The sequence below is a fragment of the Falco cherrug genome, chromosome 1 (genome assembly GCF_023634085.1).
Source record: "Falco cherrug isolate bFalChe1 chromosome 1, bFalChe1.pri, whole genome shotgun sequence".
Lineage (NCBI taxonomy): Eukaryota > Metazoa > Chordata > Aves > Falconiformes > Falconidae > Falco > Falco cherrug.
The window spans coordinates 81425623-81443768 of NC_073697.1; the positions used below are offsets into that span (position 1 = coordinate 81425623).

The 18146-nt window shown below is 34.6% G+C and overlaps 1 protein-coding gene across 4 annotated transcripts in view; it reads right to left on the reverse strand.

The window, feature by feature from the left end:
* The window catches only part of FSTL5 (follistatin like 5), a 322952-nt gene that overhangs the window by 124576 nt on the left and 180230 nt on the right, over positions 1 to 18146 (reverse strand). For all 4 annotated transcript variants that reach the window (XM_055696639.1, XM_055696626.1, XM_055696630.1 and 1 more), the window contains exon 6: positions 16592 to 16712. In XM_055696639.1, coding sequence (XP_055552614.1) covers positions 16592 to 16712 — 121 coding nt within the window. The remainder of the gene's footprint in view (positions 1 to 16591; positions 16713 to 18146) is intronic.

The window sequence follows — 18146 nt, forward strand, 5'->3', positions numbered from 1 at the left end:
TCTTCTGGATCTTCTTGCTTAGCAAATTTCTTTCGCTCTCTATCCATCATTGTATTAAACTGCCTTCTTGTGTGTTTTGTGTCCAGCAAGTCCTGCCACCAGTGCTCTCACTTACCCACCTTCTAGTTACACTCAATTAAATCAACTGTCACTAATGGCAGTCTCAACTGAGTAACACACAATCTCAGAAAAACTTAGTAGTCAGATGGTCAAAGGGGTCCACTGTGGAGTATAAAACTATCCAAAACGTCTTGCTTCGCTAGGAGAAGCCTTTCTGCTGCAAATTGCTCTGCATTAGATCATGCAATTAACATGTTGCACTGTCCAGAACCTACTTTTATCTAAAACAGTTAGTTTAAAGCTAACTCAGCTATTTTTAATCAACCTGTAGCCTGCAGCATAAATATTAGGTGCTTCTACTGATATATTGTCCGAGATGCAATGAATTTTTGCAGCTCCTTATTTCTACAGGATCTGTTAAATCACTGGGAAGCAGAGGACAAAACACCTCAACTATTATCAAATGTCCTCTTTCCAGTGGCCTGCAAAAACTTGGTTCAAATACATAAATTCTATCATTGTAGAAGTTTGGTATATTAAGGTAAATGTGATCAGAGAATGCTTCCTTATTCAGTTTTTCAGATTTACAACCGAGCAGTTAAATTGAACCTCAGAACATCTGTAAATCTAGACCACCTTCTTGTAATGCAGTTGTGATGAACAAATTGAAAAATCATAGCACTATAGTATTCAAAAATAGCTCTAGAACCAAATTTTGCTACGAGCTATGCTTGTACTGTATATTGAGAACTACATATCTTGCAATAAACTAATAAACAGCATTTGGGTGAGTATGGCCAGTAGAGTAACATGCATCAAGAATAATCCATAATTAAAAAGGCATACTAGTCCATTACTCCTTATAACCTTTTTTGTTTTCCTCTAGAAAACGAATTTCACAGGAAATTAGGTATTAAATACAGCTTTCCTGACCAGATAACATGGAAGTGCTAATTTATTAAATTAATAGTGATAATTGGTTTTGACCTTATTTATTGTAGAATATGTTGAATTTTTCTAAACAAAGGAATTTATGCAAAAAATCGATTTCTGCATGTTCATTGTGTTTGCACATGACTAGTTCAAGCAAAAACATTTTATTTAAATGCTAAGAGTTAGCATAAATATTTTCAAGTAATTTTACTAGTATAAATCCAGATTTAATGCTCCTTCTATTTATTGCAAATACAGATGCTGAACATCAATACTGAACACTTGCAGTTACCTCAAATGAAACACTTAAAATGCAGTGGTTCAATCTATGAAGTATTTTTGGAACTAATCAATAACGAAATGGGAATTTTAAGAGGACAGCTGACAGCCCTGGTAACTCACAGTTTTATGTACAAAGATTTCAGTTTAAAAATATAATAATTTGCCAATTTTATTTACTGTGTAGCTTCATTTCAAATTTCAAAGCTTCTTTCCCAGAATGGTAATAAAATTCCTAAACATCTAAGATCACTGGACTTATCCTGAGTTCTGTAATAACCCAACTTTGAAAAAACTATCTTCTCCTCCAGTTCTGTCAGGAAAATGACAGGACAATATTCTAAAAGAGTAGTGCAGGATTAAATTACCTGAACTGCAAAGGCAGTTAGAAAGCCTGAAGCATAGCAGTGCTACTATATTTCCACTCAAAAAGAGGAGGGCCATGCAACTGTTACTTGACAGTTCCCTGCAATCTGAAGACTAGAGTTATGAAGCAGCTTCTCATAGAAATCTTTAACATAGAAATAAGCACAGATGGGAGCAGTTTTAGGATGAAAGAGGTTCTGAAAAAGCTATCAACTGGCTTATGTGACTGTTTAAATTTAGAGGGAAAAAGAAGGACACAAGACACAAGAAAGGAAGACAAGGTAGGCTCTGTTACCTGACTGTACAAAGGCTTCTAACTTCTGTTACTTCCCAAGTAGAGTTTTACTCATTTTAAGAGTAGATGTCAGTGCAAAGGACCGGACTTCGTGTTGAGCACAGTAGCACATTCCAAGAACAAGCAGGCCTCTGAGTATTCTTCCCTTGACTTTGTGTACCTGGTATACCTCCCCAAGGTCAAAGCAGACAATGGGTTATGTATCTAAGATCAGCATGGAGGTTAAAAACCAAATTAAAGACCAACTAGATTAAGCTACAGTTCTTACCACTTTGGTTTTGTATACTACTGTTCTACACAGTACCTTCTGATGTACCCCTTCACAAACAATGTTCATCAGATCTTGTCATGGCCTGGGAACTGATGATCTTCCATTCTCCACTGAAAGTAGTCTGCTAACAGGTCTCTTAGGAAGAAAAGTCACTAGTGGAGTTCCACCTGGACCTCCACTGGAACTCATGTGGTTCAACATCATTCAGGAGAAGGGGTAACAAAGTGAAGTATCAAAATTGGCTGAGAGAGAATTTTTGGACAACTAATCAAGTAGCTTAGGCAGCAAAGATAAAAGCTAATTGGCTTAAAGACCTTACAATCCTGGCATGCCAAATTCACCATCTTTAATTCAGTATTCAAAGAACTGCAGGAAGAGAAAAAAAAAGTGCCCAAACTTGTTCACACAGTGATGGGCTCTGAACTAGTTATTATTGCTTAGATATGAGACCTTCAGAGTATAATTTGCAGTTTAATGAAAACATCCACTCAGTCCTGAAATATGACAATAAAAGGAATTATAAGGCAAAGACTGGTATCCAAACATAAAAACAACATTATGTCACTGTATAAAAACATGTTGCATGACCAACTTGACCGTTTGCTTTTTGTCCCTTCCTCTGTAAAAACCTTGCAGTACAATTTGAAAAAGAACAAAGAAACACAAGAATGCAAGAATGTGGGAGGCTTGAGAACAAAGATATGTCAGGAGCCTAAAAAAAAAAAAACAAATAGAAAAAAGGAACAATTCAGTTGTTCATGGTTCCTTATCATACATGAAATAAACTAAAAAGGTATGCACAATGAAGAAAAAAAGATACGTATTCTATCCAGATGTCATTAAATTGTGAAAGTCTCTGAAACAGAATGTTGTAGACACTATTTTCACATGGGTACAAAAAGCAATCAAATTTATGAGTAAGGCATCTTATCAAGACCTATTAAAGACAAGCAGTCTCTGAGACAGAAGAGAAAGTATATTAGAAATCTTATGTGTTTTTCTTCTGTTATCTTCCCCAAGTATTCTTAGAGCAAAGATACTGGACTAGATGTATCTTTGTTCTAACCCAGAGAAGTTGTTAATACGTACATGTTGTTACTCAAAGCAGACATTAACTCAGCACTTCATAAACACAAACAAAACATTAATCTTGTTTAGCATCAACTATTTCTCAAATAGAGTTCAGCAAGTTTTAAAATACTATAACTATTCCCTCCAACAAATACATTGCTACCATATGTATATGTTGGGAAGAATTATAATCGTAATGCAAGACATTTTTTTTTTTTTTTTAAAGGATGCTTTCTCCAATCATTTATTCATGGCAGAATGGCAACCAGAAGAACTGTTTGGATCCCTAACATCTTAGGCAATCATTTTCGCCAATTCTTATACTAAACTATATAAAGGCGGCTGACGTGGTTTTCCCTTCCTCTAGGTTTTCACTGTTTTGCATGTTTTTAAGACATGCTTTGACACACTATTACGCTATGTATACCTCTGCTTCAAAGGCTTTGTATGACACCTTTTTTACTATGGCAAAAATTGCATTTCCATATAAATCACTTGCAAACCTACTGAAGATAAGACTTGTTACTCTGAGAGCATGACCTGTATAGAACACTGGCTTGAGAATCTATCGACAATTCAATTCTGTATACAACACAATCACGGGGATATTTTATTAGTCTGTGTCTTTATTTCCTTTGGTGGAAAAGTTCAGTTTTTTAAAAGGAGTTTGGGGGGAAGAGTGGGGATTTGTGTGGGTGTTTTTTAAAATTCAAAGGCATCTAAAATACATTTGGATAACTGCACACATGATTTTAGGCCATATATAAAATATGCAATAGTCACCCAACTAAACAAGGGTGCAGTGATCAGAGGGAGTGGAGCAAGCATGATATACAATTTGATTAAATACATGCAACCCCATGTATATAAACATTCCTACTGAATTGAGCTCACATGTATCTCTCTAATAAATACATAAATAATCATTATACATAATTATGAGATGTTAATCTCTGAGATGTTAAAAAGCCAGGAGTGATGACAGAGATCAAGACTTACTGAAATAATGTTAAAAGAGGGGGGGGCGAAAGACCTTTTCACACATCAAAAACTTAAAATAACAACATGTAAAATATGTTTTCCTTCGTCCATGACTTCAGAAAATGAAGTTATCAAGTAGACAGAAGTAACAATTTGTCACGCCAGAATCATTTTATCTAAGCATCTTGTGAATGCACTAAAATGAATGTCATGAGCTAATATGTGTACTAGCAACTGCTACAAACTAGACTAATAAGATTATAGATGTGTTAACAATATTTTCCTTTCAAAAATCTTCAGATATTTTATTAAAGCAAATGGTTTTCAAATGCTTTTTAGATTACAACATCAATCACCCCCACCCCCCCCCAAAAAAAAAAAAGTTAAGCCTTAAAGATCTCTTATAAGGATTTTTTTTTTTAATCATGTATTCCCACTGGTTATTTGATAAATCTACTCATTTCTGTAAAACAAAAACAAATTTAGAGATAATCGGTGTGCTTCACTAAGGCCTGGTAGTATAGTCTTTTTTTTCTTAATGTTTCTGAAGTTAGAAATCAACTTTTTATTATGCTATGCTTTGTAAAGAAAAAAAACTAGGTTGAAAAAATAAATAATGCATTTGTCATGTTTAACTAATATTGCAACTGCCCTACCCTCTCCAAACTTTCTAGCTTTTGATCTTTGGAATGAGCTGAGCATTGAAAACTTACTAGAGCCATGATTTTGATTTAGAAGCACGCCTCTCCCTCCCTGCAGTTCAGAGTAGTGCAGGAGATGCAAGTAAGTAGGAGAGATATACATTTCTGCTTTCCAAAGGGATGCAGCATGAAGCCTCTTGCAAATCACTGCCTTTTACATTTTTCTCCCTTACCATATTTTATGAACAAGCTACAGCTGCTTGCCACATACAGGGTAAAAAAACCTTGGAAATCCCATGACTGCCCTGAGTTTTTCCCTCGTATTCCGTAGCACACTTCAGCATATGGGTCAGGAGCACTTACATGAGCACAACGTTTGCATTTAATTAATCCTTGTTGACCTGGGAATGAAGGGGAAAAGACAAAACCAAGTCCTGAAAACAGTAAGTAAGAGGAAACTAAAATGAAATTATATTAAGTTAAAAGATATAACTGAGACAGAATATATGATAAATTGAAGACAGACAGGAAAACGGTCCATCTCTGAACACACTGAAATTGTATTACCTATGAAGGTTACTGCACTTACTACAGTTTTATTGTCCCTGTAATAAATGCAGACATAACAGGAGTATAATAACTGGTAAGTTGGATGTTCTCCTCTGGCCTATTAAGTGTCTACTTGTGCTATTTTTCCCTTGGAAAGTTTGCAATGGAAAAGACAAATATGCTTGCAGGAGTCACCAAGCAAGGAACACTCAATTCCTTCCGATACTTCCACTCTATACTGTGGTCAGGGTCTGAGGCAACTTTAGAGCCCTCTAGTGTGGAACTGGCCAGAAGGTTCTCTCAAAAATGACATAAAGAGGGCATTTTCAAATAGGAATTTAAAGTTTTAATTGGGTGCCTTAAAAAGCACCCATCAGATTAAATACATACCTATACACTTTTATATAAGGGTGCATATATCTTATTTGTACACATTTCTATGTGTACAGCATACATTTAAAATTAAACTACTTCTCTTTTATAAAATAATAAAAAAAACAACCAGGTAGGAAACCTCAAATTGTTATTGAAGCATTTAATTTAGGATGCCAACATAAATCACTTCATTTATTTTTACTTAAAATGTAGTATGTTGAAAATTTTTATATTGAAAAATCATTTATTCACAATTTCACTGAAACTTTCTATAAAATATTTAGATCAAATATTTTATTTACTGCTTATTTCAGTTGCCCAAAAATAGTGTCTTATTGCCAATAGCATATATGGGTGTGCTAGGATAGTAGTAAACTGCAAAAAACATACAACATAGCAAACCACACTATTAAGTGGGAAAAAACCCACATATGACAAAACAAAAAACAAACTCAAAAACCATGGAGAAATACTATAGTAAAACTCGAAACTGTGCTATTATGTTTTGGAAATGAAGTTAATAATGAAATTTTCTGAAATAAGAACATTTTGCCAGAACCTAATTCACCATGAACAATGGAGTGAACTATAAGGGTTTCTTCTCCAATATATTTCTTTGCAATTGAGGCAGTTTTGAGCTAATTTTTCCTTATTGTATGTCATGGATACCTGAGGGCATTCAACCAAAAAAAATTTCCAATATACTTTTCTATAACATAAAGCTCTACAGAAAATCTCACAAGTTTTGTAAAAATTGGAATTATTTTTTCTATTAACCCCATTTACAGCTTTTCCAAAGTACTTTCACATAATCTAGATGCAAAAGTGTCTTCAGATTCTCTTTTAATAGTGTAGATGTCAGATATGCTTAAGAAATCCAGGTTTCTCAGGAATTACTAAAAGCCTTTTACAATACTCTGTCTATAATAATTTTTCTATTTTTGTTTACCCAGATGCAAGAACAAAACCAAAACAGGCAAGCAGAGTAGATGAGTTATGAAAAAAACCCCAAACCACCCCAAACCAAAAACTCAACAACCTTCTTTCAGGAAAGCTTGTTCCTTTGGACTCCATTGGATGCCTGAGAGGTATAAAGATGAAACAATATGTTCTAAATTTCTCAATAAAATTACTTAGTAACACGTTTCTAAAGTGAACATTAGTGCTGGATATTTAAGAATCACCAGTAAACTCAACCTTGTATGGAGCACAAAGTAATACAAAGCAGCTCAAAACATTCTCCAATGGGCAGGAAGAAAAAAAAAGATACTTGGAAAAAAAAGATATCTTATTCAGTCTTCATCTGATATACTTACATTATCTTAGTGATCAAAACATTCCCCTTTTGATGACTTGGGGCAATGATTTAGAACCATCTTTTATTTTTTTTTCCCCCTGTTTCTTAAGTTCAATTGACAAATAACCAATGAGTCATGTTATAGCAAAGGTCCTTCAGATTTCAAGTTAGCAGTTCTTCTGATAAAGGTTTTTTTTTTCATTTTCCAAATATTTCATTATTTAAATTTAATACTGAACTAATAACCATTTATTTTAACAGGCAGTAATGATCTCCTTTTCTTAAGTGGATTTTAAATTGGTGCATTCAGCCTTATGGAAAATAAAACAACTATCTAGGCACATAAGGAAATACCTGAGATGTAGTTTTGAGTATTTCACCTATGTCTTAAATTCAGACTAAAACACTGGTTTTTGCAAGAGGAAAAGGATTTCTCTGATGTTTCCTAAAGAAGAAAAATACTCAATATGATTTCAGTTCTTTTTAAAGGAAAGCTAACTTGTATTGAGATTTCATATAATGCTAAAATTAAAATTAGTTAAAAAATTATTCTTAATTGAATATTTATTGTTATTTAGTGCTATGTATATATATTGCTAACAGTAGCCAGTTACTCTGAAAGTTGAAATCAGTGACCAGTTTTAAATATGAAATCCAGATAAAGAGGTAGTGCCATGGGTGCAAAGGAAACAAGTAATGCAATGGTTATAGAGGCTTTCTTGCTAAATAATCTTTTATGAGCCTATTAATATTCATTACAGCTCCAGAAGAGTAATTCTGCCTGCAAGTAGAGCTACTTAATGCTCTTGCTTGTGGATTAGCTAGTGATTGTCTCCTTTAATGGACAGTTAATATTCCTTATGTTCTGATAGTATTTCCTCCTTTTTCCCACCTTCGTAATGAGTGCTTCCTTTAAGACTGTTAATAAAGAAAACTGTGACTATAAATTATTATTTTAAATTTGCCTTGAAATGTTCATTACAATATCTAGATAAAGGTGTTTATGAATGTTAGCGCATCAGTCCTAGCTTAATCCTACAGGTACACTGTTTTGCAAAGATGAAAATATTCTCAGAACCAGAAACGTAACAAAATAGTTGTAACAATACTGTAACTCACCGCAGGTAACTGATTCCTGAGAAACAACTAATAGATCAATTAACGGAGGGACTTTGCTAACCATAACCAGATATACATAATTGCTCAGTGTTTATTTTTCCCTCAACATCCTGTTCCATTCTCCGTAACATTGAAAGGCACACAAGACTTCATTCTCAGGCATTTTGAGCCAATAACAAATATTATGCAAGTCAATCTCTACCAATTCTCTTGTCTGAAACAATGGCACTGTAATTAAGGTGTTTGGTTCCAGTCTTCACCCTCTGCAATCCTATATTTCACAGAGCTATCTCTGCCAACTTACATCACTGACCCGAGCAAAAAAATCCCAGGTAAACGCGCTGATGGGATTAGAGGTCAGCAGAACTCAAGGTTCATTAACAGCGTCTCTTAATTTCCTCATTATTTCCTGATAGCCAAGGACCTTGTGAAATATTTTTTCATCTACTCATGCAAACCTGATGTGGCCTTGCATTTGTTACTTAACTTGCCCAAAACATGAAGAAAAAACCTTTGGCACCTGGACTTAGCAAAAGGCCAAATTGTAAATTTAAGAACTTCAACACATTTATTTAGCATCACAATGGAATCATGTTTTATCAGTACCCCATTTCTAGCTATCTGGCCTTAGGAAACAACATCTTACTCACACTTACATGTGACCGGGTTCATTTTGACACCTTTTATCCAGTTCTTAAATTACCTAAGCCAGTGCAAACCTTCTACGGCCCAGGAGAGACAGCCCCAGGACTACATAAAATGATGAACATTATACTTCATCAGAGCTTCATGCCAAGCAGGTACAATACCTGATCTTACAGTACCCTGACATAATCTTTCATTTGGTGTTTATCCAAAGAAGGCAGGCAAAAATCAAGCAGAATTTTAAAAGAATAAAAAACTTCAGCTGCATGATACTATTTAAGTATTATCAAATGTTTTGAATGCATGCTATAGAGAAGGTATGTTAAAATCAGTTCTCTCCTACACTGATCTGGATCCGAACTGGCAAAATATACCAACAGCTTAGTATTTCTCAGAGGACTTCTACATTGTCAAGCAGCAACGCTTAAAGATTACTTTTTTTTAGAAAGGGCCCTTTTTACTCAGAGACCTTTTGTAATTGAAAAAATGAAATATTTCTTAAAAAAAAACACAACACCCCCCCAAACCACAAAAACCCAAAACCAAAAACCAAAGAAAAACCAAACCACCACCAATTAAAAAACAAACAAACAAAAAAACCCCCCAAAAAACAACAAACCAAAACCACACAGAGTCTTACTGAGGAAGTACCAAATAAACAAATTTATCATCACTTGGAAACTCCTTGGCATCAAAATGAACTGACTTAATAGCATAAGATAAATTTCTGGTACACTACTTGAATCTATGAAACAACATTTAATACCTTACATAACTACTTGTTTTAAATGGTCAGTTTAAAATTCTACCCATTCAACAGAAGAGGTTGTATTCTTTTCCAGCTGAGAATCTCTAGATTTAAAATACATGTAGCACAGGTAGGAATTTGAAAGACAGATTAGGTTGAGCAGAAAAATATGACCACTAAATCCAATAGCTCCTATTCAGTATGATGTTAACTGGTATTTTCAGAGGTTAGTGCTGAAATATAACACCCTCTGGAACAATCTAATACACAATGGTTGTTGCTGAAAAGGAATTAAGGAGACAGAATACCTCTTCCTCCCTCAGAAAATCTTTTCTCTACTATTTGTTAACCTGTTTTACTGATGTAGACTCATCATCGTTATAAAGCTCTGACTCAGATTCCACATTAAATACAGTATTTGGGACTTCATACTGAAGTTATTGGAAGTCTAATGACAATAAGAAGGTTCTGGGTTAGGCTTTGTGAACTTGATAACTTATAGAAGCCAATGGGAAGTCTCATTTATTTTAAGAATAATTTAGTACACACTTGTATTTAGATTTTTTTGTTATTGTTGTTAAATTCTGGCCTATTTTGTTTCAGAAATAAAGAGACATATTTCAAAAAAGGATTTTTGAACATGTGCTTGTAATAACTGCATTTGTCAAATTAAAAAAGAAGCAAAGCTATCATAATGAAAGCAGTGATGTTTTAGAATCTTTTTTGAGGACTGAAAGAACGTAATAACTAATCATATGTGATCACAATGAGCCCTGTATTTATGGAGACTTCCTGGTGGTTGCCTTTCCACATGATTCAAGACAATGAAGCACTGAGTTTGACAATCTTATTAGGCACTGGCCTCACATTTCAAAAGCTAAGCCCAAAGACAAGTTCTGTACTTTTAGCCCAGATCAACTTCTATAACAGCTACTGTTACTGTAGGTTTACATATGACTTCAATCACATACCTCAGCAATAAGGATGCTTGAGATCTGAATCTATATGACCTGAACGGTATTTCAAAATGGAAGGTACTTTTAAATATCTAAAGCAATAGCATGTATTAATGTAAAAAATGTATAATAGTAGTAACAATGCAGGTGATCCTGAAACAGCTGCATGACAGACTAGGTATTGTTGATAGGCTTGAGTGGTACCTGAAAGCACAAGTAGTACCAGTGAAACTATAAAGCAACACTAAGAAGAAGGGACTATAAAATTAGGTCATATTTTATTTTGGCTAGCTAAGTCTTTCTGACAATGCCTTGTACATCTAGTGGTAATTTTTACACTCAAGTCCTCAGTGTGAGCGCCTTCCATGGACCTGTTTTTGAGCATAAGGTAACATCAAAAACAGTTCTACGCTAATGATAGAAAACACTTCTGAAAGATATTGCTATTTTTTTCCCCATTTTATGTATGATGTCAATTCATACATAGAACATTTAGTTCTATTATTTACAATAAACTTGTCATTTACATTCATTGTATTCAATCAGTTCTATCTATAAATGTCTAAATTAGCATCATTCTTTCTACTGCAATCCCAAATGGAAGTGCCTACATATACATCTGCACCTGCTGAGTGATCAAACAGAATTTATTACTACTTATTTCTTTGTGGTATGCCTTGAAATTTTGCAACACACCATGAAGGCCACCTAAAGTACCTACTTTGAAATGTCATTTTAGATGATACTTTAAAGGACACAAACACATAAGATTATTTATTTTAGAAAAAAGCACAAGGCAAAGAAAAAGAGATAGCATTTACAGCAAACACAAAATTATCTTGATACCATAGAAGACATTACACAAAGGAAGAAAATAATTGAAAAATAAAGGAAGTACATTGGTTGAGTTTCAGTTTATAGAAGATAAAGCTTTCAAGAGTCTATATTCCCCCTTTCTAGCTTTTGTTTGTCTCCATCATCTTAGACTTTCAGCCACTCTTTCAGAAAAAGTTAAATAAATTTTTCCCCATCTAAAAGAAATATTTGCTGATAGAAAATCCTTTAGCCTGGGGCTGGTTGAGGAAGGAAAACAAAATAGGAAAACAAAACCCTGCAGTGCAGCTGGATCACTTTAGAGGTTTTTACATGATGCAGCTGAAGCAGCTAAGGACCAAAACAACTGATTCCTTCAGTTCCAAGCTCCCAAAACCTAGCCAGATCTAAACTTTCTGGTTTATTTTCTTAGATTGATGGGAATAATTTTTCAGGCTCCTCTCTGAATACACTATTGATCTAGTTAAACAGTTATGGCATCTAGTAGACATATCTAGTAGGCAGAAGCTATAGCACCAAAAAAAAACCCCTCATGGTATGAGGGAAAACAGCCAACATCCAGAAAACTGCGTCAGTCTTGCCAGTATGTAAAACACTCCCAAAGGCAATAAGCATCTTCATCTGCTTGTAACATTTCATGAACCTGGGGCTGGCACAAACCTCCAAGGCAGAGAGCACCCTCTCAAGTATTTTCTTTCTTTGTTACTGCCTCAGCATCTGACCTTCTGAAAGGCGAAAAGGACTTTTATTTCACTGCATAGTTATTCACATTTGCTTGTCCTGTTTATTTTGAACTAATTTTGTCAGATAAAATGAGACTGTCAAAAGTAATTCACAAAATACAAGCAAGCATGTACATGCATATATGTATTTATGTGCATGTTAATACCTTTTAAACAGACAATGATTAATCTTTGCCCTTAAGATGGTATATTTTCTGCCATGAGAGAAAAAATAGATTTGCCGTTATTTGTGGGGAGCTCTTCATAAAACAGTATAATCTACAGTCATGTTTGATTCTGAATTTACAATCTTTAGATGACAGTCAAATTTCTAATTAAGTATGCCAATGAAAAAAAAAATCTTACCTGCAAATGCTAATAAAAGAGTACTGATAATTAATCCTGATATGCATTCATATTTAAATAAAATGTAATTGCCTAATCCTTTAAAAAGAAACCACTATAAGGGAGTAGGTTGTTCAACAGCATAGTGAAGATAGCTTTTAATCCCATCCAACTGTGTTCAAAATCTTATTCAAGTGTTTTTAAACACCATTTGAAACCACAGCTAGAAATGGGCACGCTAGTTGTATGCTTGATTATCACTATCCTCATTTTAGGCTCAGGCTGATGACACAAGTATCCCTAACGTCTTCTCTCAGCCCTTTTCCAGCCTTCTCATTTTTTTCAAAGGTTCTTCTTTCTGTGCAGCATGATCCTGTGCCAAGTAAAGGGTGTTGATGAACAATTACATGTAGAAAATGAAGGCTGTTTAAACTTTACCAAATTCAAATATGTCTTAAAAGTACATTTGGTTTTCTACAGTAAATTTTGTATTTTAGCAGCTTTAGGTACAAACTGTTCTCAAAAGCACACTTGGGGAATTGCCACGTATAAAAGCATGGTGCTGGGGCCCCTATCACCCCCCGCTCCCCCGCCACCTATTCCTTGCGTTTCAGTGCTCGCCTGACTGACTTCACAAACAAGGCATGAAAACTGCTTCCTTTCTGTGCCTTTTCTTCCACTTTGTCTCCATACTTGAAAAAAACAACTTCTTAAAGTTACAGAATTAAAGCAAACAAACAAACAAAAGAAAACCCCATTGAATTCTGTGCAGCAGCTCTGAATAGGATCAATTTCTCTGGCACTACAAACCCACATTTCCTCCAGCGCCATTCCAGGAATAAACGTAACTCTTGCTCCAGCAGTTCAGCAGGCAAACTGTAATAAGGCGAGTTCAACAGTTCTCAAATCCACCACCTCACTGCTACTAGGGATAAAGACAAATCCACTGGGAGCAGCAGGTATTAATCTCAGATTAAGTTCTAAATGTAGATGAAAAAGGTGGAGATAAAAGAATGAAAAAACAAGTGACAAACACACTGTCAACAGACAGAGGACCAGGTAAGAGGTCAAAAATTCTACAAGCATGTTTCATTTAAAATAACAGTTGTCGTTTAAACTTCTTTAAATAACAAATAAGACCATAATTTTTTAGAAGATGATCACCTGCAAATACTATTACTCACTTACAACCTTTCACTCATTACATAATTATGAAAAATATTTTTAAAACACCCCTTCCTATTTTGGTTTCAATAAGTTCTACATGTTTGAAAGTGTCCAAGCTGGTAAAAAATAATATTTTCCAGTATAGTAGTACAAAATGATAATTTTAATTTTATAATATATAATTAAAATGTAACAATTACAGCTTTGGCATGCAAAACTGAAATTATGAAATACTTCAAGAAAATTCTGGGGGGAAAAAAGCATTTTTATTCCTGTTTGGAATAAATATTTTCAACATTCCTATTTCAATTTATTGAAGAAAATTAGAAGGCTTCATTCTGTTGTAGGTTGATGCTTAAATGAGGAGATACTTGAATGGAATGCTGTGTGGAAAATGTGACATCAGTGCTTCTTGCGCATAATTTCTTTACACTGACCTGGTTCCCTGTGTGTATTAACTCCCTGTGTCTGGGTACGCACAGGCTTGCCACTGCCAGGCACAGGGCACAGGCTTTGCCTTGAGCAAGCAGCACCGGGCTCTGGCCGGGGGCTGTCTCAGTCCTTTCGCCTGGGGTTGGCTTGGCTTGGTGGACACCTCAGTTTCAGGTCAGCCTGTTTAGCCCTAAGAGCAGCACTTAAACGACCAAGTGGCTATCATTTGATTTGTTTTATTTTTACTTAGCATACTTTTATAGAATTACGTAATAATGCTGTTGACGTAGGTCAGAAAGACTGAATTCAAAGATTTTTGAGACCAAATCCAATGGAACTAGAGTTAAGCCTCAAATTTATTTCAAGGGTACTTGTTTTGCCCTAATTACAGAGAACAATGGTACCTCACATTCCTTTGAAATGTTGGGCACACAATGTACAATGAACTATTAACTTTTATAGGTTTATTTCTTAAGCAGTGTAATGAATATGTAGATGGTTTGTTAAAAAACCCTGTGCAGAAGAATGAATCTTGCTCTAGAAATCATTTTCCAAGATACCCTTATAGTTTTAAATAGGATCTTCACTATTGTATTGCAACAAAGAAACCTAAATAATTCCTAACTTAATGGAAACATTAGATTACATAATCATCCCTATTAAGGCAATGTTTAATATACCATATGGAAATTATCTGCATTGTTCAAAATTCCATTAAAAATATACAACAAAAAGCTATCCTACTGTCTGGCGTTTTACAGCTATGCCAAAAAGTTAATTAATACATGGTTTCAGTGTTTTCAGACAGCGTGCAAACACTTTAAATATGTCTTTAACCTTGTGGATTGATATATATCCTACATATATATATATTTATATATTCCACGTGCATATAATCAAGATCTACACGTATAACGTCTATTCATATGATCATACATAATGTATGGGTATGTTTCTATAGATGCTATGCAATACTGGATGTTTTGGTAAGTCAGACTTTATCACAACTTTTGATAAAGAAATTCAGGTATTTCCTAGTGTTTTGCTGATAGAGATGAATTAATTTCTCTCACTGCCACAAAGCCCTAACATCTCCCATTCTGTCCTTCTCCCCCTTTAGTTTTTGCTGTCCCACCCTTTCACTTCTTTTGCATGAGTTATGGTCTGACCCTTCACTTATTTGATTCAGGTCACTCAAGTGGCAGAAAATAAGCAGGACTGGAGGTGGAATGGGGATGTGGGTGAATATTTTTCTGCTGGTTTAGTAACTCACTCAGAGGAGAGACTGTGAGCGTCAGGACATTGCAAGAAAGGTAGTCAGATAACATCAGGAAGCAGCAACAAGGGTTTTTTAGCTGCAGTAAGCCATTTGTTCAGCTAAGCAGTATCAAAAAATCACACTTTCTGAAAGGCTTTCAGGGAAATAAAATAATTCAATGGACAAACCTAGGAAATGTTCCGGCCATTTTTCTTGATGGTTAATTTAATGTTTATTCTTATTGCTTTCCATGCAGCCATTCTTTTTTTCTTAATATTCATCCATTACTTTTCAGTCTTAAACTCTGTACATATTTTTGCATCTTTTCTCATTTGACATCATTTAAAGTGGCTGAGAGCTGTTACCCAAACGTAAAGTACATGAAGACTAAAGCAACAGGCTGTAATAACTCAAAATGAAGAGGTATTAATGGACTAGTCAATGTATAATCAAACTATAATTATAGGAAGAGCCGAGCACAAACTTGATCTGCTATGCTGCCAGGTTGCTGAATGTGGAGCAACAGCTACTGCAAACAAGTCAGATTTCAAGATACAGTCAGATTTGAGACAGGTAAGTGGGAAAAAAATCAGTTCTGACCTGAATATAACAAAATATATGGATGTATCTCACATGACCTGTAACATACCATATAAAAGTTCTCAACACCTTTCTCCTTTCTGCTACTCACTACCACACTGACCCATACCACTGTGGTTTGGTCAAGATGTTCATCTGTACTGTACACACTTGGCCCCGGGCATTCTGGGCATTCAGAGTACAAATACCTGGCAAAACTGCACCACAAATCTTTGTTTCTCTCTGAGTCCTGTGAAGACACAAGGCGCCTAATATAAATAGTACATTTGTTGCTGGGTTTGTCAGAAATGATCTTATCAGCACTCAAAAACACAGGCTATGGGAAGTGTTCTAGCTTTTTCAGTTCTGTTGATTATTCTTGACCACACTACTTTCCACTTGTGTGCAACACAGACTTATCAGTGTACGTCAGCATTAAGAAAGATTATCTATGAATTCTTCATTACCAAAATCCCTCAGAAATATGGACAGTAATGGATCTCGTTGATTCATGCTGAGAAGCTCTCTACTATATCATAACTGTGAAATTGTACTTGTTTAAGTGCAGCTTCAGGACGTATCAAGATAGAAAAAATACAATTTTAGAAAAACAAAGAAAGAGAGAGAAAAGAAAACTGAAATAGGAATAGGCTAATCTTTGTACTTACGAAAAGCTCTATAGAATTCTTCCAGAGTTAGGTGCTTGTCACTATTATAATCATCGTATTTCAGCAAATCGAACACAGAGCAGTCAGACAAATCCTTGCCAAGCTCATCCCGTTTTATTACCTGACAAGAAAATTATAACCATGAAATTACATTTGAGCTCTTAGAGTTCTCTGGTATAATTAATTGTTTCTAATAATCATTTAATAGATCATTTTAAGGTCGCTGTGGGGCAATGAACCGCAACTGTGTAAAGTCAGGGATTTCTAGTTACTTTGTAATCATTTATTGCAGTTTTTAAAGTTAAGACCTTTAGGACAGACTCACTGAGATTACAGAAACAATTTTTAGAACATATATTATATATATATAATGGGAATAGACAGAAGCATTATAAAGACGCTGTGAATGATAAAATCTGATTTTACTTTACATGCATAGGAATGGTGATTAAGAAATGCGCAAACATACTTGAGATAATAATTTTCCCAGTACACATGACAATGTCTTTTTCCTCTCAGTCTAATTCCTAACCACAAAATCCAAATCCAGACATTTTCAAAAATAACTAAACTCCTACTACCCTACTAATTGCATCAACTTCTTACAGGCTTTTTGACAAGCCAATTCTCTTCCCAAAAACCTGTCATAAAAGCAGCTGACCTGAAAAGGTTCCTGTTTCTCAATACACTTTGTAAACAGATCATAATTAATAGCTATTAGATTTTTAACTCCAATGAACTTCTCCCAGACATATGTTCTTTAATTTGTGCACCATTTTGCATGAAAGTTTATGTATGTTGTAGACATCTACCTTGATTCTGTCCAAGGAATTTTTAAGATGTTGATAAGCTCAAATATCGAGAATTCTCATTTTACATGGTGCGTGTATTAAAAACATTAACACATAACTGAAAGAACCAAACCTAATGTATCTCCTTGTTGTAATGTTGCACAGTTTAAAGTTTTGTACCAGGCACAGAAAAAAATTAATAACTTTAGTTAATTCCTCTCTAAATAATTACCCTTCCCACCCTCTACCTGCCTTGCAAAATAACTGCAAAACCATTACATTTGTATCATTATACGATAACTTCTGAAAAATAGGGGATACAGAGGGTTTTGTGTTTCACTTGCTTCTGCAAAGGAATCAGCAGAAATATAAAGGAATGAATTCAGTTATTATTCATGTAAAGACAAAATATCTAAACAAATAACAGAGAATAAAACGAGCATTAGAGCAAAGAGAAAGGACACAAACATTTTATCCTACCAGAAGTAATCTTCTGTATATTAATATAAAAGCATTATAAAAGATAATAACCTTGGTAGTACATTAGAAACTATGAAAACTATTCACAAAGGAAAATCACCACAAAACCAGCTTCAGCTATTCTTAATTAAAGGTACATACTATGCTACCTGAATACTAGTGCTAGCTACTTCTCATACTTTAAAAGCCTGTTTATTAAGTTCACATTAAACTGAATTAAGGAAAAAAATGAAATAGGATAGATTTTACAGCTGGTACATAAAGGACAAAAATGTAGCCTGTGA